This window comes from Myotis daubentonii, chromosome 6 (assembly GCF_963259705.1).
Source record: "Myotis daubentonii chromosome 6, mMyoDau2.1, whole genome shotgun sequence".
NCBI classification, from domain to species: domain Eukaryota; kingdom Metazoa; phylum Chordata; class Mammalia; order Chiroptera; family Vespertilionidae; genus Myotis; species Myotis daubentonii.
The window spans coordinates 64,766,632-64,792,266 of record NC_081845.1 but is presented as its reverse complement, the minus strand read 5'-3'; the positions used below and the strand labels follow the sequence as shown (position 1 = coordinate 64,792,266).

At 38.7% G+C, this 25,635-nt stretch overlaps 1 protein-coding gene across 2 annotated transcripts in view; it reads left to right on the top strand.

Annotated features, from left to right (window-relative positions):
• The window catches only part of KCNQ5 (potassium voltage-gated channel subfamily Q member 5), a 529,981-nt gene that overhangs the window by 332,901 nt on the left and 171,445 nt on the right, over positions 1-25,635 (top strand). For both annotated transcript variants that reach the window (XM_059701183.1, XM_059701182.1), the window contains exon 2: positions 12,855-12,945. In XM_059701183.1, coding sequence (XP_059557166.1) covers positions 12,855-12,945 — 91 coding nt within the window. The remainder of the gene's footprint in view (positions 1-12,854; positions 12,946-25,635) is intronic.

Genomic DNA, 25,635 nt, shown 5'->3' with positions numbered 1-25,635 from the left:
AGCATGACATTGTGCAGAAATTAGAAAGGAGATAGGCCCGCCCAAAGGGCCTCCCTGGAAGAATGGAGGAATTAATGTTCTGGTGGGGATCTTAGAAACCAAAGAGGTTTGGAAATGACGGCAGGAGAGAGGAACCATACGTTTTCGAACAAGGAATTGGCATGATGAAAGCTGTTCTTCAGGGAGCAGGGCTGGGAGGCCTATGCAGGCTGAATTTCTAAGGCACTATTGCTTTGGCTCGATGGAGCGATGGAGCATGAAATGTCACTTCTGCCATTCAATAAATGGCACCTTTTTAGTAAGGCCTCCCCTGGCACTCTGTCCAAACTTGCAAATCCTCAAAGTCTGCATCCTATTCTCCTTCTTTGCTATATGTGGAGCCCCCATCGCTCCCCCTACCCCCTGCCTTAGCAGTTATCACTCTCTAACACTGCATACATTTTATTATCTACATTGTCTACTAGTATGACCTAGTCTTCTACTAGAATGTAAATTCTGTCAGGGCAGAAATTTTAGTCTATTTTATTCACTTCTATACCTACAGCATATGAAACACTATGTTGTGCATAGCAGGCCCTGGGTACTACAAGTTGCATAAATTATTGAATTTTTTAGTACTTGTACCAGGCCTGATTCTAGGTATTTGTAATAAAGTGGCAAATAGGGAGATAAGTTTTTGCCCTCAAGGAGCTAACATTCTAGCAGAGGAGCCCAAAACATATAAGAATTCCAGATGGTGCTGTTTTCTCAGAGGAAAATATAACAGGGTAACAAGAATATAAAGTATATATCAAAAATAGAAGGCTCTCCTATTGCATGCATTGAATATATGACAGTAGGAAAGACCATTTTTGTTTTTTATTTTAAAGGCATTGTTGTTAAACAGTATACACCAGTTTTCAATCTCAGTTATGTTTTCTGGAAAGGACACAGAAACAGCTTACTAAGGCAAGAACCTGACTGATGGGTTTCTAAATTGCAGACCTAAGACCCTTTAAGAAATAATGTTCAAGTTGCCTTGTTCTATTCAGCAAGACCATTCATTCCCAGCCACTCCATTCAGCCGATGACTGCCTACACAGTCTACCAAGATGTAAAACATGCTTTCATCATCTACCAGGATGAAAAACATGCTTTTTGACTGCTATCGAAAAAAGATTTTTTTAAATTTAATTTTGATAGGCCATGATTCATTCGATTGATTTTAGACCAAGTGAGTGTCTCCACAGAACTCAGACTTATGATCGGTACCTGAAGATGGGGCAACAACTGAAAAGTCTGAACTTCCCCATCTCAAGACCACTTCCCAAGGAGGTAGGATCCTTTTTTAAAAAACACAGATGGGAGCAGACAGAGAACATAGAAGTCAAGAAAACAATTTATTTTTTATTTATGTGTTTTCTAGTCCCAGTGGACATACAACATTCTGCTAGTTTCAGGTGACAATATAGTGATTAGTCATTACATAACTTAGGAAGTGATCACGCCAATGAGTCCAATACCCATCCGACACCAGACATAGCTATTACAATATTATAGACTACTAGTATATTTTCTATGCTGTACGTTACATCCTTGTGACTGTTTTTGTAATTAGAGATTTGTACATTTTAATTCATTCCCCTTTTTACCCATCCCGAAACCATCAAAATGTTCTCTGTATCTATGATTTTGCTTCAGGAAAACAATTTTAATAAGAGTAAGAACGAAAGACAGAAACCTATTAGGAGACCTAGAAAGAAGGAGCATTGAAAGAAACCAACCTCGTCTTTTCAGACATCCTACCCAGAAATGTTCCAAAGAACTCAGATATTTACTATGCATTTTTTAACCATAGAGACAATGGAAGGCATGTATAGTCCTACTGTTGGGGACCAGTGTTGTTACAATTACACAGAGAAAAGGCAGAACTATTCAAATTCTAACCTCTTGTGTGTTGTTGGTTGTTGGTTTTTTTGTGTGTGGTTTTTTCATCAAAAAGTATGATTTTCAAACTAAAAGGAATTTTTTAAGGTGGTTCAGAGAAAATGAAATTATATAATGGGCAAATTATTGGCCATTTTTAATGAGTTAGTGTCACTGGGTCCAAATTTATTATGTTATAAGGCAGTGGTCGGCAAACTCATTGGTCAACAGAGCCAAATGTCAACAGTACAACGATTGAAATTTCTTTTGAGAGCCAAATTTTTTAAACTTAAACTATATAGGTAGGTACATTGTTATTAACTTAATTAGGGTACTCCTAAGCTGGCCTTTGCTAAAAATGTCCTCAATCTGAGGGGTCGACCTCAACGAACGTACCCTCACTTCTTCTAACGCCACTTCTTCAAAATAGACTCGCCCAGGCCGAAAACCGACTTCTGGGCCTGGGCCACGAAGTTTCAATCGCACTGTACGTGCGCGCCCGCACGTGGTATTTTGTGGAAGAGCCACACTCAAGGGGCCAAAGAGCCGCGTGTGGCTCACGAGCCGCGGTTTGCCCACCACTGTTATAAGGCATCAAATGATTTGTGGGTGAATTTGAAGAACTTTTAATAAACCCTGAAAAATGCAATTGGTGCCAAATGACCAGAGAGAAAAAACTATTCTGAGTGTCCAAAAGAGTAATGAAAGGGACTCTGTACATTGTATATTAATAAGCTCAATAACAACTAGAAATATTCCAGATAGAATAGTAAGCAAATGATTTCTAATCAATTCAAAAGAATGACTATGATTCCTAGAAAACAGCACAAATTCACAAGAGCAAGAAACATTAAACTATGCTTATTTCCTATTTGAGTAGGTTTGCCAGTTTGCTATATCAGAGGAATAGAGTAGATAAAATGTCTTAATTTCAGCAAAGCACTGGGAAGTGTTTTATAATATCCTTGAAGAAACTGGGAAGAAATTCAAGCAGGATGATATGACTCTTGGGAGGCATTGTACCTGGTGAAAAGTCTCCACAGATGAGCCACGGGATCTATAAGAAATCTCTGAAGACAAAAGTAAGACATTTAAAGATTCTTGGAGCAGGGAGTTGGTAGCTCATGTTAGGTACAAATGAATCAAAATCAACATAATACACAGTTAAAAAAAATAACGAATGTAAAAAAAAAAACTTTTCAGAAATCCAAATGAGAGAAATCTATTAGATTTAGTTTACATTAAGTCATTTTGAGTCAATAGTATCACTTGCTTCTTTTTTAAAAATGCACCTTTAAGCTGCATTAATACTCCTATTCCAAGTAAAGAGTAGTGATAACCAAAACCACATCTTTATCATTTTCATATTTAGTCAAGTACATCCCAAATACCCTGTGTCATCCAGAAAGAACTTTAGCCTGCTAACAAAATACACATGGATAAAAATAAGCAAAGGTCTGTCTTCCCTCCAAACTGAAAGCCCTGTTAGGCACAAACCATGCCTAAGTTCCCAGTGTCTGTAAATATTTGTAACTGAAATAATATAGTGAAGGCAAAGTAATGATAGGATGATATAAAGAAGTCAGGGATGAAGGTAATCCATAAACACGTATACCAGAAGGATCTGCACCATTATTAACGTGGGTCGCAAATTCACCTCTAAGATTCCTAGGAGCCCAGCTGGTGTTGCTCAGTGGTTGAGCGTCAACCCATGCACCAAAAGGTCGCCAGTTTGATTCCCTAGGTGTGGGCTCATTCCCCAGAAGCGGGGGTGCAGGAGGCAGATGATCAATAGTTAATGTTTCTTGCTCATCGATGCCTCTCTCTCTCTCTCTCTCTCTCTCTCTCTCTCTCTCTCTCTCTCTCTCTCTCTCTCTCTCTCTTCCTCTCTCTAAAACCAATAAAAACATTTTTTTTAAATTACTGTCTCCATAAAGCAACACTCTGTCATTTTTTTTCCTGAAATAACAGATGATGTTTTGGTTTGATGGATCAAGGAATTTCAATTGCTTCAGGACACTTATCTTCAGAGATTTCTTACAAAATAACGGTGGCTCATTTCTGGAGACTTTTCCCAAGAGTCATATTATCCTGCCTGAATTTCTTCTTTTTTTCCTCAAGAATATTATAAAACACTTTTCAGTGCTTTGCTGAAATCAAGACATTTTATCTATTCTATTCCCCTCTTATAACAAGGTGGTAAGCCTATAGAAGCAGAACACAAGCATAGTTTTGTGTTTCTTTATGGTGGTTAACTTTTATTTTTTTCTAGAAATCATGGTTGTTCTTTCGAATTTACTATAAATAATTTGCTTAATAGTCTATCTGGAATATTCCTAAAAGTTGTAATTGAGCTTATCAATATACAAAGTCTAGAGTCCCCTACTTTACTCTTTTTTTGACACTCAGAATATTTTCCTCTCTTTGGTCCTTTGGCACCTGTTACATTTTTCAAGATTTATTAAGTTTATTAATAATAGTTCTTCAGTTTTATCCATCAGTACTTGATGCCTTATAGCATAAATATAGACCCAGCAACATGCTACCTCATTAAATAAATACAATGTGAAGTATGGAGAAACTTAAAATATAGTACTTGATTGAATGCTTTTTATTCCTCAAGAAAATAGCAAAAACTCAGAGTTTAGTAAAAGTATCCCATGAGTGATCAAGGGAATGAGGTCTAAGTCAATGGCCAGGTTTGCTCCAGACCCTGTGGTGTGGTAGGAAAAATACAGGAAAATAAGCAAATGAATATCTTCAAGACAGTTTTTGAAACCAAACTTTTGCTAGCAGCTAGACAGTGGAAAGTTTGAATTTGGATTCCCTGGCAAGAATCGACAGTGCAGGTCTTTCATGTTCATGACTCAATGCTAAACCTTTTGCTCAGAGTGAGTCAAACTTTGAAGGATGCAGGAACACAGTGGGTATATCTACATAACAGTGACAAGAATAATGACAAATCTGGACAATGTTCTATATGCAAAGTAGACAAAGAACTGGGCTTGGTAGATTTCATCTGAAGACTGACGGGGAAGTCATGATAAAACCTAATATCTGAAAAACTAACATACGGAGGAGGGGATAACATATCCTCGGTAGCAGGGCCTGAATGAGGACCAATGAGTCATGGCCCTAGATGAGGAGACCTGACTCAGAGGGGAAAAGAGAATTCCAACAGTCGAGCCATCTATAACAGCATTGTGCTGCCTTAAGTCCTGGGAGGGTTCTGGATGCTGGAAGGGTTCAGGGAGAACCATCTGCACAATGGTCTATTAGTGATGGCTTAAAGTTAATCCCTGTCGTGGAGAGGAGCTCAGTCAGAAATTCTTCTAGCCACAAGGATTATCTGTTCTTGAGTGCAAATCAGGCTGAGTGTGTTCTGTGTCTGTGTGTAGAGTCCAGGAACTGCTCTGAGGGGAGGGTCGTGAACTACTGTGCATCCCCTTGCCTTGTTCTAGCTCATTTACATCAGCCATAGTCCTTTACAGAAACACGCGGTGTGAGCAGAAACCACTCCTTCCCATTTCTTCTTCACATCACACACATGTAAAATACATTTCATTTTTTAGAACTGTTAGTTGATGTTACAACTTCACAGAGACAGTATTTATTGATAAGGGTCTTTGGTAATATTTAGGATTTATTGCATTTGGAAAACAGAGTTGTACTTTGTTTTTATTTTTTTATTTTTTTATTTTGTTAATGTTTTTATTGACTTCAGAGAAAGGAAGAGAGAAAGAGAAATAGAAACATCATTAAGAGAGAAACATCGATTTGTTGCCTCTTGCACGGCCCCTACTGGGGATGGAGCCCACAACCTGGGCATGTGTCCTGACCAGGAATCGAACCATGACCTCCTGGTTCATAGGTCAATGCTCAACCACTGAGCACACCAGCCAGGCTGTGCTGTGTTTATAAGCAAATATTCCGAATCATCTGCACAGTCACCAAAAATGTCATATTTAATTTTTATTGTTATGCAATGGAAGCTGTGCATGCTGTGGATAGATTTTATGTGCAAAATGCCTTTCTGGTATGGAAAAATATGCAGAAGGACATTTTGTGAAGTGCCAAGTTTATACAGAAAGGTAAACTCGAGACACTGGAAATAAAAAAAAAATGAGTTTCAGTCATTCATCTGATGGTAAGGCTTTAATTTCTTTAGGCAGCATGATCTCTAGAAGATGTCATGCCAGCCAGTGGGTCATCCACAGTCAGTAATGCTAGCATGTGTATTTCAGCCATTATAATTCAAGATGTACTTGTGAGCACTTCCATCAAATGTGCTGAAGTACGCACTTTATCAAAGCAATACTTAAAAATGTATCAAAATCAGAGGCAGGGTCGAATTTCCTTTGGAAGTTATTTCTGAAGAATGATTTCCTTAAAAAATCTATAACTACTTCTTAATAACATTTTTTATCTTAATCCCAAGATTCCATTCCCTTTAAGACTTTTAAGAACGCTCCCCTCCCAAAGCTTTTTTTAATGGTTTACTTACATGGGCATTGTGCCGTGGAAAGCTGAAAGTCCACCCAAGAGCGCCTTCTAGGTGGAAACATGTGGTTGTTTCAGTCCGCAAAGCCCATTCTGTAAAGTTGCCTGCTCCACTGAGCTAAATTCATTGAGATGTCTGCTCTGAACACCAGCTCCACTTCTTTCTTCACTGTGTTATTCATAATTGCTTGTGAGTGGCTGGGGGTTGTGCTTGTGTGCATGACATTGTGTAACTTGCCATGGGTCATTTGATGAAACATCAGTTGAGCTTCTCCGAATGCTTTGTTTTCATATCATTTTAATTCTTGCTAAATGAACCCATGCTTGAAGCACGAGCTTTGGAAACTGGGCATTATCTTCTCACAAGCACCATGATATTTCCAAGTAAAACTTTTTTATCCGATTAAATCTGACAAATCGATTCTTAATTAACCCACAAGAAAAGGTGGTGGTCGTTGTTTTATTGCGTACATGTATAGGCCATTGAACTGATAATATTTTTTATCATAAATGCCATTCTTCTCCTCTTACCATAATCAGTGCTTTCTGAAGAAGAATTTTTGTCAAAAGATCTGCATTAAGAGAATTTCTTCAGAAAGAAAATAGGAATTATTGCTTCAGGCAAAATAAAGACCAATGACTGTTACAGAATAATTTTGAAGGAATATGGATCTTACAATATCTTGGGATTAATGTATAAAAGAAGAAATAGCACTATTTTTTCTAACTTACCTTAAAACTTACCTGAGTAAGTTGGTGACCCACGCCAAAATTACCCGTTTTCCAGCTCTCAGCCCCTCCTTCCTGATCCCCCACCACAGGCATCTGTATTGTTGTATGTACCATGGACCCTTCAGCAGTCTGATAAAGCCTATGAACCATCCCTCAGAACAACGTTTCTAAATGCATAAAACACACACAAAAAAGTGATGTTGAAATGCTATTATTAAAATATTAAATAAGTTTCTGATATATTAGCACACATGCTTCTTTATTAATACATTAAAAAATAACCCCTGGCATTGAGGCTAATAACTACAATAATCCTGACATAGTGATGAGCAAAATCAATATTCAAGATGAAATAATTATGGTTTTATCTACAATTATAAAATGGGGTATAAAAATATCTGTGATTTCTATGAATGGGAAAGTCATAAATACTTCTAATACCATCATGTTTTGTTGCCATGGTTAGTGACAAATAAAAGTGCAATTTTCCCTTCTATATTCACAACCCCCCCAAATCCTATCCACAGACCCCTTGGTGGCCCATGGACCCTAGATTAAGACTGCATCCAATGACTCTTTCCCTTGCTCCCACTTTTATCCAACCAGTGGAGTGGGGTACTGGTCAGTGGTCAGCATGCATGCATGTGCATGGGACCCTCAGAAGCAATGATGTCAGCAGTCACACTCAAAACCCAGCAGTGCGCCATTCACTGCCAATGAGCCTGATGTCTAAACACTGTCACTCCCCGGGGTCATTCCATGTCAATTCAGTGCTTCCCCAGCCAGAGAGTCTGTCTCTGGTATACAAAAACATGTTCCTTGTTCTCCATAATGTCATTCTCCAACATCAGGAAATGTTCCCCAAATATCCTTTTTGTTTATTTAGCTACACCTTACATGCTTGGTCTACAACTTTCCTGAGGATAACATGTTCCACACACTAACTTCCTCTAGGAAAGAAGTACTTTCATGTCTCCACCCAGACTTTGTGCCCAAGATTTAGATCCACAATCTATGTGGATGCCTTAAATTGGATTTATCCTCTTCTCCCCAAAATCAGTTTTTCCTCCTGACTTTTCTCCTCATGGCTTGTTAGGAGCATCACCAATAATGAGGTATAGAAACTTCAGACTTTCCAACCACCACACCTCCTTCCCAAACTTTACTCCCCAATCCAATAACTAGGAACGGCAAGGAGCCCCTATATTTATAGTCTGTATCTCCATTCTATTCTCATTTCCACCAGTTACTTTACAACCTAGCCTAGATCACCACTACCCTTGCCTCTGCTACTCAACTATTCAGATACGTCCTAACATACACTGCTGCCAACTTGATTTTACCAGAGGGCAGCGCCACTGAACTAAAGACAGACCCTGCCATACAAGCTTTTCCCCTGATCATGTCCCCAGACTCCCAGTTCAGCCACCTGTCTGACCCAGTGCTTCAGTCTAACTCGATAACTTTTTGTTCCATAAAACAGAGAGCAAATATTTTACCTCCTTTATTTTCTGGCTTGTTGCCTTTCTCATATTGTACCCTCCTTCTGGAATTTGTTTCCCCAGAACCTTCTCTGGTCGAAGCCCTACCCTTCCTCCAAAGACCATCTCAAGCACCACCCATTTTTGGAGATGTTTTTGATGTGCTTCCACCATTCCCAATTTGGTGGAATAGAACCCTCCCCACTTCAGCCTCTAAACATTTTTCTTATGACTTATCTGCCTCAATCCTTCATTAAGATCCATTATGTTGATCTCACCCACTGCACTATATTTTCAGGGTAGGGGCTGCTTTAATTCATCCTGTACCTCGGCAGTGCGTGGCACAGTCTCTTTTACAATGGGTGCTCAGTGCATGTTTTCAGTTGAGCTGAAATGATCCCTAAACAGAAAGTGAGTTGCAGGAATGCCCTACCTTACACTTTCCATGTGCCACCAAAGAATAAGCTAGCTGGCAGGTGTTCACTAATTGTAATTTATTGATTAACTAGTGAATTTTAGTGACACTGTGGTTGCACCTGGCCTTAACCCACAGTCTTATGGACTAGTCATTCCAACCATTGTGCAAACTCCTGCTGGACCTTCAGGACTGAGTTTGGTCAGTGCTTTTTTCAGGAGGTCTTCCCTAACCCAAAGTCTGGCTTCATGGGCCTGTCACCTGTGTAGTCCCAAGGACCCAACACCAAGAAGGACTCAATACTTGGTGTCATGTTCTGCTGTCATCATCTTGACATTTTTAATAATTTTTTTTATTGTATATTTTATTTATTTTTAAAATTTATCTTTATTGTTTTTTTTATTTATTTATTTTTTTTTATTGCTTAAAGTATTACAAAGGGTATTACATATGTATCCATTTTATCCCCCCGCCCTAGACAGTCCCCTAGCCTCCCCTATCACCCAGTGTCTTATGTCCATTGGTTATGCTTATATGCATGCATACAAGTCCTTTAGTTGCTCTCTTACCCCCCTACCTCCTGCCCCCCAACCCTCCCCGGCCTTCCCACTGCAGTTTGACAATCTGTTTGAGGCAGCTCTGCCTCTGTATCTATTACATTTTTAATAATTTTTTAATAAAGGTCTCTGCATATTCACTTTGCACTTGACTCCACAAATTAACTATAGTTAGTTGTGCCTAACCTCTCCTTTCTGTATATTTCTGTCTCCTCTTGTATTTTTCCTATCTCTGCAATAATCACTCAGAATTTTACTTTTCTATTTACATCTGTTTAGTATTCTGTGTGCCTCAACAGATCCTAAGTTCTGAAAGGGGAAAAAAGAACACTATTTATTGTTATATACCCAAGGTTGAGCATAGTATTATATACATAATTAATATTTGATGATTGGATAAGTGGCTGAGTGGTTGAGGGAAGGAAAAAGGAAAGGAACTAACAAATTAATGAATGTATTTGACCATCCATAGCCCTTTGGACAGCTGGAGCATTGGAGGTGTTTGGCTTGCAGTCCTCAGATGGGCCCCTATAGCAATAACAGAATTCTAGTGCAGAAACTACTTGTTAGAAAGGGTAAGATCAGCTCAAGGAAGAAAATGGGCAAAGTAATGACATGAAGCAAAAATATTAAACAAAAAGATTAATGAAGAAGGAACTAGCAAAAAGAATCTTTGCATAGATCTGCTTTAAGTACAAATGCAGCTAGTATTGGGATGCTTTTGAAAGAAGGTGGTGTCTTAGTGATTAAGCAATCCCCCTGCTTGCTTTTTCTAATGTTTTCTGGGAAGACTGAACTCATGGGCATATGTAGGTAATAGGCACTCACCAGCCAAGAAACATGTGTCACTGTCTTTATTTGATGCCACATCATCCTCCAAACTATCTTCCTGATCCCTGATTTTCAACTTCTCATTAGGAGTCTGTGAGTCATATAGGGGCAATGGAATTTGATTCCTGGTTTGTAATTTCCAGTCCATCAGGACCAATTTAATCATCTAAAGTATCTTGAATCATTATACGCATGAGTGAAAAGTCTGATGTGTAGTTATTAACATTGTGTGCTGGGTGTTTTTCACTAGTGAACTCCTTTCCCTTATAGGCTTCTATTTGGAATGATAACTACTTCCCTTTTCAGTGTGAAGAGACAGAGAAGTATCCCCAAAAGTCTCGCTGAGCCAATAGTGTTATTTCCATTCTCATCCATGCATACTCTTTCTGCTACACAACCTTGAATGAGTTACAAAATGATTTTCGTTCTCAGTTTCCATATCTGTAAATGTAATGATATTTCTATTCCATACATTTGTGAGGATAATGTGGGTGATGCATGTGAAAGGGGCTTAGACCCATGTCCAGCTTGTAGAAAAGGCTCTGTGGATGTTGGTAATTGTTTTAAGCACATAGAATATAAGCAGTTTGAACTTGCACTCTAGTTCGGTGTTGGGATAGATATAAAGAGATAAGGAATACGTGATATTTGTTAGAGTCAGGGAACTTTTTCTCTGAAGGGCCAGAGAATAAATATTTCACTCTTGTGCACCATACTTCTCTGTCACACTTCTCAGTTTTGCAGTTGTAGCATGACAGTAGCCATAGACAATGCAGAAACAAATGGGTGTGTCTGTGTGCCAATAAAACTTTACTTTTAACAATAGGCATTAGAGTCCAGATTTGTCTTCAAGACCGTAATTCACCAATCACTTGGGCTCCCAGTCAAGTGCAGTAGACAGACTTATAAGACTTGCCAAGGTGAGCCAGAGGAGCTGGGAACCCACTCCACTGCCATACTAAAGAACGTGGAGACTGATATTTTCAGGGATGTTATTATATGAACTTCCCAGAAATACGTGAAAGTGAAAAATATGGCCTAGAGCAGTGATGGTGAACCTATGAACTCATTTTTTTGGTTGATTTTTCTTTGTTAAATGGCATTTAAATACATAAAATAAATATCAAAAATATAAATCTTTGTTTTATTATGGTTGCAAATATCAAAAAATTTTTATATGTGACACGGCACCAGAGTTAAGTTAGGGTTTTTCAAAAGGCTGACACGCCGAGCTCAAAAGGTTCGCCATCACTGGCCTAGAGCAAGTAGCTCAGGTATTGTTAGATTTGTTTGTTTTTTTAATCTTGCATTTCAGGATAAATAACTTCAACTTTACAACAGAGTCTTCCCTTTTTCTTAGACATTTCCTTGGGAAATTGGCTCCTCCTTTGGCCCTCAGAAGTTGCATATTTCTAGGAATAAAAATCTCTGTAGATGACTTGTAGAAAAGTCTGCTCCTGACTTCTGATCCCAATCATTGTGTATGAGCAGACAGAGCTGAGGGCTCCTTTCTCTAGTAGTTTGACTATAAGGACACAGAAAGCATGTGGATATCAGAGGAAATTATTCCCTTACATTATTATTATTATTATTATTATTATTATTATTATTATTATTAATCATTATCATTATAAAGAAATAGCCCTGGCCGGTTTGACTCAATGGTTAGAGTATTGGCCTGCACACCAAATGGTTGTGGGTTCAATTCCCAGTCAAGGACACACAGCTCAGTTGCAGGTTTGACCCCCAGCCCCGGGGGTGGGGGGCAGAAGCAACTCATCAATGTGTCTCTCTCACATTGGTATTTCTTTCTCCCTCACTCTCTCTCTCTCCCCTCTTCCCTCCCTTCCACTCTCTCTAAAAATCAATAGAAAAAAATATCCCTAGGTGAGGATTGAAAAAAAATAAAATAACAAATTAGAATCCATGAGCAATATAAGACTCTGAAAATGAGCCAGGGGCTTAGTAACAACTATTTAGAACAGTTGACGGGTCACCAGAAGAGTGAATGGGAGGCATATTCGGCTTCTCTGAAGGGAGAGCAGCTGCGGCACTTGCTCCTGGATAGGAGTTCAAGTGCACACTGTCTGGGCCTTTCTCAGAACCCCTGCTTGGGAAGATGTTTATGGGAAATTCCTAGATTCTAGGATGTGGACATTTAAATACAGCATGCAACACACACAACCTTCGCTTCACCAGTTAAGTTACGAAGGACCCCCATTTGCACCTACATCATATTGTATTTTTCACGTACATCATATTGTATGTTGCTATTAAAAATGGTTGGTCCCTTCCAGGGCATGTATGATTTAACCAATCACATGTAACAAGTCACATGGATCTGTTGCTTTACTCATTAGAAAGAAGAAATTAAGTCTGTCATGATAAGGCAAGGTTCTCATCAGATTTCTCTTTTTTGTTGTCGTTTTACAGCTTTCTCCTTGTCTTTGGTTGCTTGATTTTGTCAGTGTTTTCCACCATTCCTGAGCACACAAAATTGGCCTCGAGTTGCCTCTTGATTCTGGTAAGTGAAACCTATGAACAAAAATGTACATAAAGTTTATGTAATGTAAGAACTGTCGATAATATTTATGCAATGCACACAAAAAGTTCTATCTAGAAAAGGGAGAGTTACTGTGAAGTATAAAAGGTTCAAAGATCACTGAAACGTTTGCCTACCATGTTAACCTTTAGTCAATGTTCAGGATTGCTATTACAGAGGAATATCTTGTGTTATAGCTACATCACTGATGCAAGTAAATACTTGGAAGCAGTTTTAATGATGTTTATCTATGGTAACACATTATAAGAATCAATGTCCATGAGGTCTCTTATTACATTGATAAAAGTTACAATATAGAAAGCACTTTCCAAATAACCACAATTTGGCTGTAGCTAAGTATAATTGGCCAAGAACTATAAGAATATAGCACCTGGTTCATGCTCTTTTCCATTTTTTAAATGTTTTTATTGATTTTTTAGAGAGAGGAAGGGAGAGAGAGATAGAAACATGAATAAGAGAGAAACATCATTGATCAGCTGCCTCCTGCACACACACAACCTCCTCCCCCCTGCCCCCCCCCCCACACACACACACACACACACACACTGGGGATGGAGCTCACAACCTCGGCATATGCTCTGACTTGGAATCAAACCAGCGACCTCTTGGTTAATATATCTTTATTGATTTCAGAGAGGAAGAGAGAGAGAGAGAGAGAGAGATAGAAACATCAATGATGGGAGAGAATCACTGATGGGCTGCCTCCTGCATGTCCCCTACTGGGTACTGAGCAACCTGGACATATGCCCCAACCAAAAATCAAACCGTGTCCACCTGGTTCATAGGTCATCGCTCAACCACTGAGCCGAACCAGCTAGGGCTCCTTCATGGTCTTTTCAACAAATGGAATGCATTATGAGTTTTGCTGCTAATACAATTCCCTGGTGAGAAATTCTACATTTTGCTGTCAATCCTCAACCACACAGAATTGCTTAATTTATTTTAAAATGGAAAAAGACCCAAGGTATTTTATTCTAAATTATTCTGGAATTTTTGAGCTCTTAAATTTTCTATTGCAACTAAACTATAGCACTGTATTCTCAAATCACACCCAATTGAAAGTTTTGTTCATGTACCTCCATTTTGACCTTTCTTGCTTAGTTCAAAAATATCAGACTTGATAGTCTCAGCACTGTCTGAATGAACTCTAAACTGGAACTCACTTCCACTCTAAAACCTGATGAGCTACAAAGGAAGAGAGAGAAAGAGAGAATGGGATACAATGGCTGTGTGCCCTACTAGACAGAGATTGGTGTGTGCAGCAATAAGCATTTACTACAAGAAAATCATTCTTGCCTTGAAGGTGGAAACTGAAAGATGTCAACTAGTATAACCTGAGCAGAGGGCAGCTACTCTTCTCACCAATGCTTCAGATGGCTAGTTTTTGCTGATGTTACCAAGACCTCATCAAGTCTCAGTCTACATCAGGGAGAAATCATTTTTGAGCCTGGGACAAATCTATTCCAGTTTGTTTCATACAAACTGTGCTCAGTTGCATATTGCTAATTTTAAGGTTACTCTTTTGAAACTCAACACAGAGAGTAGACAGACAGACCAAAGAGCACACTGGAGATCTGTTCCATTTGCAAGATTTCCATTTGGGTCACAAGTGGCCTTTTAGCCTCATACACCCCTTTAATAACAACGAATGATCTGCACACAAGGTCTAAGGCACAGCTGGCTTTCATGTTTACATACAGAACTACAACTAGGAATTTTCGAGTCAAAATATAAATCTGATTGTTATATTTAGAAACATGAAAAACTAGATCCACTGCATGACCCCTGAGAAATAGTATGCGGAAATCAAACATAGGCATGCCACAAAAAGGTGTCTCTTATAATCAGGTCAAGAATCCAAAATGTTGCCTTCTCTAAATCTCTGAAATATAAACTCAGTCATTGCTCATGAGTTGGTAAATAGTTCTAAGGAACCCATGTTAGTAAAAAGCCCAAAGCTTATTAGTGTCTTGATTTTAAAACTTCTGAACAATTGATCAGAGTTTAGTAACTAGAGTGCATTTGAGAAGATAAAAATGTAGATGTCACACATACCTCAGTCTTTTTTTTTGCCAGCCTTATTGAGATAAAACTGACATAAAACATTGTGTAAATTTAAGATGTATAATGTGATGATTTTATATATGTAGATGTTGCAAAATGATTACCACAATAAAATTAATTAACATGTCATCACCTCACATAGTTACCATTTGTGTGTGTAGTGAAAACTTTTAATATCTACTCTCTTAGCCACTTTCAAGTATACAATACAGTATTGTAGTATACAATACAGTATTGTAGGCTACAAGTACCATGCTGTACATCAGAGCCTCAGAATTGTTTGTTTTATAACTGGAAGCTTGTACCCTTTGACCACTTTCATCATTCCCACCCCGCTCTGTTTCTATGAATTTGGTTTGGGTTTTGTTTTGTTTTTAATTACTGTTTTTTTAGATTCCACATAGAAATGAGATCATACAACATTTGTTTTTCTCTGGATGATTTGTTTCATTTAGAGTAATGCCCTTAAGGTCCATCCATGTTATCACAGATGGCAAGATAAATTTCCTTTCATAGCTGAATATTGCATTGTATACATACCACAGTTTCTTTAAGCATTCATTCATTAATGAACGCTTAGGTTGTTTCATGTCTTAGCTTTTGTGAATAATGCTACAATGAAGATGGGAGTGCTAATACCTCTTTGCGATTGTGACATCATTTCTTTCAGGTATATATCCATAAGTGGGATTGCTGGATCATATGGCAGTTCTATTTTTAATTTATTGAGGAACCTCCATACTGTTTAACATAGTGGCTTTGCTAATGTATATTCCCACCAACAGTGCAAAAGGTTTCCCTTTTCTCCACATCCTGGCCCAGCATTAGTTATCTCTTGTGTTTTTGATAATACCCATTCTGGCAGGCGTGAGGTGATATCTCATTGTAGTTTTTATTTTTATTTTCTTGATGATTAGTACTGTTGAGCACCTTTTCTTATGCTTGTTTGCCATTGTATATCTTCTTTCAGTATTGAATACCTTTGGATTTAGTCCCTTAATGCAAATGAGGCCTTTGTTTTGAGCATGGTGGTAAGTGCTGCAGGTAGAAAGGTGTTGCTGCATGGCTTTTCTTAGGGAGAGTATGGTTACCCTCCTATTTTCAAGCTATAGTGATAAATTGTTAGGGTACCTTTTAACCCAAAGTGTATTCTTAAAACCTACCTAGGAATATGCAGATTGTGATACAGGTCTAAGATCATACTGATGTTATTCTTCTTCATTAACGTTTTCTCCCAAAATTATGTTTTATTCGAACAAAAAAATAATCAAGCCTAGCCTTTTTATTCTTTAGCAATTAATAAATTAGAAAGCAGAGTATAGGATGAAAGTTTGATCAGTTGTAGAATATTGGTGAGGGGGAGAAGAGAAATCTCAATTATTTAGGGAATCTCTTACTTATTCTTTTAACTTGCACATTTGAGATAGTTCATTTGATTTCAAAGTATGTCTGTACTCTGAACATCTAATCAAACATGATTCAGAGAACACAGTTCTGATTAGTTCCCAAGATGAAACATATCTAAAGAATTGCCACCCAAATAGTAATAAGAATGGCTTTAAAAGTGTTTGCAGAAATTTACAATAAAGTCACTTTTGTGTACTTTTGGTCACAAGTATAACAGTGGAGTCAATTTAGGAGAATTGAAGAGCATTATGCTAAGCGAAATAAACCAGTCAGAGAAAGACAACTATCACATCATCTCTCTCATATGTGGAATCTGATGAACAAAATAGATCCAGAGACATGGAAGCATGGAACAGACTGTCGAATCTCAAGGGAAGGCGTGGGTGGTTGATTGGTTGGGTTAGAAGAGATTAACCAAAGAAATTATATGCATATATGCATAGCACATGGACACAGATAATAGTGTAGTGAAGGCCTAGGGAAGGGAGTCAGTGGGGAGAAAAAAGGGAATATCTGTAATATTTTCAGCAATAAAGATAAATTTTTTAAAAAGAAAACCAGAAACTGAATCACTACAGGGAAAAAAGATACAGATTAGATAGATAGATAGATAGATAGATAGATAGATAGATAGATAGATAGATAGATGATAGATAGATAATCATATATCACAATTATATATTTTTCATAATTCTGTCTCATTTGGGTTTTTTAAACATATTAAAAGACGTTCCTATATTCTAACTCAGATTCTATTTCTGTGAAAATAAAAGGCACCCACACTTCTGTCAGGGAGCACACTCCAGCCAAACTGGCCCCTGGACAGACTGCCCAGGACCCTCTTTGACACCCTTTACACCTGTTTCCTTGAGGGCATCAGCATAATAGGTAGAGGCCATTACTTTGGACTTGTTCTTGCTCACCTTCTAGGTCTCCATAGAGTCTTCAATCTCCATCCCCAACCCTAAGGGGAGGCTCTCATCATTCTCATCCAGATCTGCACCCCCAATGCTACTTGCAAACTTGTAACTTACTTGCCTCAGTTACAAGTCAAATGAACACCCATGTTAATTTTCTTTTTTATTCTTGTATGAACTAGGGTTTCATGCTATATACGAGGTTCCTTATCTCTCTCCACAGAAGCAGCAGAGCATATACTGAAGAATGTTACTGACAACACTGAGTTCAAGTTCACTTCTACCACTTTATAGCAGTGTAACTTTGGGAAATCACTTCCTGTATCTTAGTTTTTTCATCAGTTGAAAGTGGATAATAATATATCCTACTTCATAAAGTTGTTGTGAGAATTAGTTAAATTCCAGTGCTCAGATCTGGGCCCAGCATAGGGAAAGCTAGCAAATATTATAATAATCACTGGCTCTCCCAAGTACAGGTGAACCGTGGACTATTTGAAAATGCTATATTTGAGAGAAAAATCTTACTTTTCTAAAAGAAAGCAGGTATTTTTCACCACAAATACTGTGAACTAGGGCAACTTTCTTCACAAACATTCATTTAACTAAAACTGAGTCAGTGGTACACATTCAGCGTGCAATGTGTGTTCACAATAACCACGTATTTTTTGATGACTAATGAAACAGATTTTTATTGTTGTAATTTTTTGACAAATGTATCTGATGACAATGCCATAGCTCTGTTAGCTCTTCTTAATGGGGCACTGGGCAGGGATAACACCAAGGACAATTAAAAGCTGAAGTTAATTTCCTATGTTTGTAAATTCTTTAAAACTGAAATAGAGCTGGCATATTTTTAAGTAACTTTTGTTTATGACTCATTGATTTCTTATTAAAAGAAAAAAACTTGCTGAATAAATTACTCCCATTTTACTGAATGGCTAACTAAGTTGCAGATCATGCACCCAGCCTAAGAGAGAGCCAGGATTTCATGGCCTGGCTGACTGAAAACCTGGATTGTCTTCAAGGCATCCAGCAACCTCGCAACCTCATTCTCTTGCTTCTTAATCAAGACTGACAGGTCTACTGAAGTGCACTTTCCACCAGTCAATGAAGCACTGAGGTCCATGGCTTCATTTTTGTTCCAAATATGCCAAGTGATGCCTGCACCCTTGTACTAGGGATGTCTGTTCCTTTTTTATAAAGGATTCACTTACAAAGTTATCACAAATCAGACCACTATATCAAATCAGACCACTATAAGGTCTTTGTATCAAGAATTCTAAATACTATTTTGTCAACAGTCAATATCCTGACCTGTGGGGTAAATAGTCAAGTATAAAGGAAGCTGTGTCTTCTAGTCCCAGCTCACTTTGTTTCAATAAGCATTATGCTATTGAAGGGAAAGCTCCTGTTTCCAGGTTAACATATAGTGAAAAGTTTTGTTTTGACTTGTTTTAATTCTGTTACCTTTAAGTTGTATATTTTAGCATTTCATATCCTACTTTCTTAAGAACAATGCTGTTTAGAGTACATTTTCTATTGATTGGATAACTTCTTGCCTTCCAGATTAATTTTAAAGTATTCATTTTAGGCCCTTCATATAGATTGTTGAACATATTGAAAATGGGCTACCTCTCCACTTAATAAAAGTGATTATTCTCATTTGTAAAATTTTCACTAAAGATGGTCATTTCTAAAAGTGCCCAGCCACAACGCAGTAAAAGGAATACCATTATCAATTTTAGCAAGATAGAGAATGTTTCAGCGAATTTGTGCCTCTCTCCTCCTACTGTGTCAAAAAGACTCCAAACCACAAATGGATTGTACTGAGCATCTGGACAAGCACTCAAACACATGGTCAAACATTCAGGTCTGTCCAAACAGCTGGGTGTTTGGCACCTTCCAGATAGAGCATATGCATATTTGCTGTTTTTGCTTCATGTAGCAAAGCAAACATGGGTTTGCTGTTCCTTTGCACAATGAATCAGTTCCTGAAATGTGTACAAATCCAGTTTAAGCAGATCTAATTATATCTTCAATGCACTAGTGGAGCTTACTATTTAAAGGAAATCTGTAGTGAATCCTTTTGTAGAGTGAAGAGTCCTCTTGAAAAGCTAATAACAGCTACATAATTAATCTGTTTGATGTTTGTTTTCTTCTTCTAATGTGAGTGCCTGTAGGGTTTTTAAATTGTTAGATAACTGTCCATGATATAATGCAGTATTGAAGAATTAGAGAGGTTGTTGCCACTTGCTATCAATCAATATTAGTAGAGGGGGGAAATCAGTCCCAAACACATTTTCCTGTCCTTGCAGAGTAGAAAGATTTGCACATAAAATTGTATGGATTTGGTGTGAAAATGAGATTACATTAAGTGTTCGATTTCAAAGCACTAGCTAAACATTGTAAGAAGGTATAAGAGAGTATAAGAATCCATTTGAGAATATTAAATCTTATGTTTGCAATGGAAGTGACAGAGTCTAAGATACTAAATAATCAGATATGAAGAATGAGTGATGCTTCTTGTTGTTTATCACACCCCTGTAATTTACTGCAGAAAGCTCTCAGAATATCCCAATGAGCACTGAAAACTGTAATTATTTTCCTTTCCTTGTCTTTCATCAAGGAAAATGCACATAAACTTTAAAATGATTTATTGAATCTAACAAACCTCATCAATCTGGTGAGGACTGAAAAGAAAAAGCAGAAGTAGCATAACACCTACACTGACTCTTAACTGAGGGATAATAATATAGTAAGTTGCCTTATGAAAAGTATTTCAGATATTAGAGCAAAGAATTGTTCACATTAAAGGTAATGAAATAGTGTCTGAAAAAGACCAGATTTCTCTCTACAATTAGGAAGGAAAGAACTCTCCACATTTCTGATGCGAGCATGGTATCTAACCAGCTGGCCCAGTCTATATCACAGAATTGCTCTGTACAATTTTATTTTGAGACTTGACGCACAGCCCAGCAGACATCCAAACAGCTCTCAGTGAGCCAAACTCAAGCAGGTCTGCACTGACGCCCTATGTGCTTTTGAGCTCCACAAAGTATTTAGACTGAGAGAGAAAGAGAGAAACAAGGTGGCATGATAAATATCTGAGGGTTATCAGAGAATAACAGAGTCCAAGATGGTTGGCAATAAAGGAGGAACACCCTTCTCTTAGGATCTTTCCGGGTTTAAATAGTTTCCACCACTTGAACCTGGATCAGACAGTTTTGCTTTCCCAGAGTAAATGATCTCTTCCCTCTGCCTTCCCTCAGCATTGGCTACTTGTTCTTCCTTATTCATTTATTCAAGAATATCTATGCAGCACCGAAGGATATAGCAATGAGCAAAACAGGCAAATCTCTATCCTCAGGGAAGTCACATTTTTGTGGGGAAAACATATAGTAAACAAATCAACAAACCAATATGTTAAATGTTATAAATAAAAGAAAAGCAAAAAAAGGAATAGATAGTGAGTGGTGTTTTGATAACATATTTAGAGAAGACCACTGGAAAGAGGAGGCTTAGCCCGGTCATTGTGGCTCAGTGGTTGAGCATCGACCCATGTACCAAGAGGTCACCAGTTCAATTCCCGGTCAGGGCACATGCCCAGGTTGTGAGCTCAATCCCCAGTAGGGGGCATGCGAGAGGCAGCCGATGGGTGATATTTCTCTCTCATCAATGTTTCTTTCTCTCCCTTCCCCTCTCTCTAAAATTAATAAAAACATATATTTTTAAAAAGAAAGGGAAGCATATAGCAGAGACTTCAGTGGAGTGAGGCAACAAGCTGTGTAGAGATTTGATTTGGGGGAAGAACATTCCAGGCAGATGGAGCTTCAAGGACAAAAGCCCTGGGCAGGAGCACACCTGCGGAATAAAGGAAGGGCATGGAGACCAGAACAGTTGATGGAGAAAAAGCCAGGGGCAGAATGGAGAAAAATGAGGCACCAGGTGGACTATAAATTTCTTGAGAATAGGATACAAAGCTGATTCAGGGATAGCACTAACATAGTGGTATCTGGCGGCAAATTATCATTAAATATTTGGTGAGAGAAGATGGCCAATTATTTAAATATACAACATTCATATTGGAATTGTCACAGTATCATGAATATGATGCCAAGATTAAAACAAGATGCATGGACTGGAACAGGGAGTCATAGGATTGAAGCCATTTAGGAAGCAACTGAAGTCATTCATGGAAAACACGATGGAAACCTAGACAAAACCGGAGTTGTGAACGGAGGGAGGGGATGCACTGCAGCAGTAAGAGTAGTTCCAGGGTCAGGTCAAAGCTGATCATCCTGTGGAATTGGTCGGTGCCTCACAGAAAGTCTGGGAGGGCTTTTCTTCTCAGAACTGAGATAGTCTGCCCGGTGCACACTACATGGCTCCCAAGTGCCGCCTGCTGCCTCATTTCAGATGCTTTTTGTGCCAACCTGTAGTTCTCATTCGCCCTCTCTCTCCTCACTGCCTCTCTGGTTTAGATCTGCATCTTGCTCTGACCTGTGTATCCCTGTCAGGATTTTCCAGCTGGCCTCTGATCCTGTGGATTTCCATCGATTGTCAGATGGTTCCCTGGATCCTGCTAGGCCCTCTCCTAATCTCTCCAGGCCCCATCTCTTACTTCACTGCAGTTTTAACTCAAATCTATATGAAGTGCTTCCTGCATTCCAGCCTCTGTGCTGGGGGCTGGAGTCCTAAATATGCATATTCATGCCCTGCCCTGGAAGCGTGTCTAAAGCACCTTCTTGTCTACAATCTCTGACCAACTATAGAAAAAATAAAAGCCTTGAAATCATGGATTGATAGAGTATAAATGGTGAAATTAGGAGATGAAAAATAAATGGGTTAATTTGTTATTTTTTAAAATTCCCATTTTAAGACATGTGCACTTGAGAGAATAGACCTATCTCAAGTGATCTATTTCTCATGAAAATCACAAATAAGATCATCAAAAACTATCTTCAATATAGATTACTACTAATCATGCCTGTATATTGGATATTGGGCTGGTACTGCACCAGGCCAAAAACTAGAAGCAGTGGGTGGGCCCCTGCCCCCATGCAGCCATACATCAGGGGTCACTATTAAAGTGACAAGCCATATCATGCTTCTGCATAATGGGTCAGAGAAAAAATTTCCAAGCTATAAATGGCAGCTTGACAAACAGCATTACAGGCTGGATTCAATGAAAATGCTGCAGACCTGGCTCCCTCGGGACTATAAATCACAATGAATCCACAGAACATTACTGGAAAATGGAGAACAGGAAAGAGATTGCGCGTGTGACAGGCCCTCCAGCCCTGCTCGCTGAAGACTAATTGAGGGAGATTCAGTGCTGCAAGAACTCAGCATCATGGGAAACCTGGAAAGCCTTTCTGCAGAGCAGGCTTAACAAGGAAATGCCAACCCCAGACCTCAGCCACCCTTGGGTAAGGTGGAGGCAGGGAGTGAGGAACCACCACCCCTATGAGTGAGGTCAAGAGGGGGAATTCAGTGTTTCTCACTCCCCAGTCCCTAACTCTACTGGCCATTTTTCAATCAGGTGAAATCAAGTACTAATCAATATAAAATGCAACCTTATGAGAAAGAGAAACCCTAGCATAATGGGAGAGTGTTATACAGAAGTGAAGGGGGATGGTGAGCAATCCTGCCTTTTAGATGTCATGATAATAAAGACTGGAGGACTTGGGCATTGCATATCTATAAAGCTGGAGGATTTTCTTCCCAGTTAGCCAACCCACTGGCTTCTCTCCAAAAAAAAAAAAAAAACACTCCTTCCTGGGTCATTTTCTGGTTTGGACCTATGGCCCACAGCAGTGGAAAATTACAAATCAGGGTCACTGTTGCCAGGCACGGCTAGGCATTCAACTAGCTGAAGCAAGTGAGCTGTGTCACCAGGTTGGGAAGCTCATCTATTTGTAGAGTCCAGGAAAGAGCAATGCAGAGCATTAGGCTGGAGGTCCAAAATGGGAAAGCATCCAGCTGGGTCGTTCAGAAGTCCAACGCTGTGAGGACATGTGTTTCCTTGAGTCGCCTCTGCAGACTGAAGGATTTTTTTTTTTTGAGCTGCTCATTGATTCTTTTTTTTTCCCATCCATCTATGTTCACTAAGCACCTATGAGGTAGGCTGTGAGCCAGAGGCACTGCCCACATTACACACCCCATCCCTGTCTGTGATGGTTCTTTACTCTTTTTTTCCCCTAACTAAATCAGATGGAAATTTTTTAGTTTTATGCATATGCGGTCCCTTCTCTTACCTTACATTTCCATAATGCAGTTTACCTCACATGCTTTGTAAATAGAATAATGATGTCAGTGTAACATGGAAGGTGACAGTGATTTTTCCCAAATAACAGCAGCTGAACACAGCAAGCCTGGAGTGCAAACTGCCCCGTCCACCTTCTTTATTTTGGACACTTACTCTGCCTTGGAAGTGCTTTTAGGCAGTTCTCCCAGTCTTTGTGTAAAAGACACAGACATAAGGTGGGAAACTAAAGAGATCCATCTTTAGCTTCACCACATTTTGTGCAAAGTCTGCAACTCTCTCTACTAGTGACGTGATGCTGGGCCCTTGTCTCCATAACACAGCACCTGCACCCTTCCTGACAGCCCTCCCATCGAGCTACCTTCACATTTGTGGAGTGAAGGCCAGGGGTGCTGCAGCGTTTTCTCATTAGATGTTGACATAGCTTTTTTTTAGATTATAGAAATATGGCCTTTATTTGGTGGACATATCTTTTTATTTTTTTATTTTTCAATTACAATTGACACTTAATATTATTTTATATTAGTTTCAGGTATATAACATAGTGATTAGACATTTATATAACTTATAAGGTGATCACCCCAGTAAGTCTGGTATCCATGTGACACCATACATAGTTATGAGAATATTAACCATATTTCTCATGCATCCCCGTGACTGTTTTGTGACTACCAATTTGCAGTTCTTAATCCCTTCACCTTTTCACCCACCCCTCCAATCCCACTTCCATCTAGCAATCATCAGTTGGTTCTCTGAATCTCTGATGTTGACATATCTTTTTAACTCTACTAAAGTCTTATTAGGATTGTTGTTTTTGTAAGATCTCTGCTTCTATGGGTGTAGAGTGGTTTGCTCTAGCTCTATTTTCATCATAAGCCCTGTTCTTTTTAGTGAGCAGTCTTGCCCTAAAACCTGGCTTTGTGTTAAAGCAGAAATGCATTTACTGCACTGTGGCTGGAAAGCCAGTATGTAAGTGGAACAAGCTTATATATTCTGTCTACTCAGAAGTGCACCAGTATTCGGCTTGATAATATGGTCTTTTCAAGTGAAAGGCATCGGCGGCACTAAGTTGGGTGTGGGGGGGGTGACGGGGAGGGGGTGTCATCCTTAGGTCAAATAAATCAAAAGGCTAAAAAGCTATATATCAAATGGTGGTTTAGAGTCATCTTTACTCAAACCTTTCTACTCTTCCCTTATCAAGCGATGTTAAAGAAACCTTCAAGCTTTCAAATTTTAACATTCAGCCTAAATTTTAATAAAAGAAACTTTTATGCAATTTAGATAGAAAAATAATGTTATATAGTGCTATAGATAGAATTAAATTTTAACACTGTTGCATTCGAGCAAATTGAGAATATTTTATTTTTAAAAACATAATTTGATTTAATTATTTTAAAGATTTTTCACCTTATTTAACTTTAAGTCTTTTTTAATATATCTTTATTGATTTCAGAGAGGAAGGAAGAGGGAGATAGAAATATCAATGATGAGAAACTATCATTGATCGGCTGCCTCCTACACACCCCCTACTAGGGATCGAGCCCATAATCCAAGCAGGTGCCCTGACCAGGAATCAAGCCATGGCCTCCTGGTTCATAGGTCGAAGCTCAACCACTGATCAACACTGGCCCAGCAACTCTAAGTCTTTTGATATCTCCTCAATATGTAAAAAAAAAAAAAATGTAGCATTTTTATCATCCTATCTTATCCTCCTTTTAACTTGAAGTAAAATTTCAAATAATTTTTTGAATTAAAAGATCCAATTCCTGCCAAGACCGGTTTGGCTCAGTGGATAGAGCGTCAGCCTGCGGACTGAGAGGTCCCGGGTTCAATTCCGGTCAGGGGCATGTACCTGGGTTGCGGGCACATCCCCGGTGGGGGGTGTGCAGGAGGCAGCTGATCGATGTTTCTCTCTCATCGATGTTTCTAACTCTCTCTATCTCTCTCCCTTCCTCTCTGTGAAAAATCAATAAAATATATTTAAAAAAAAAAAAAGAT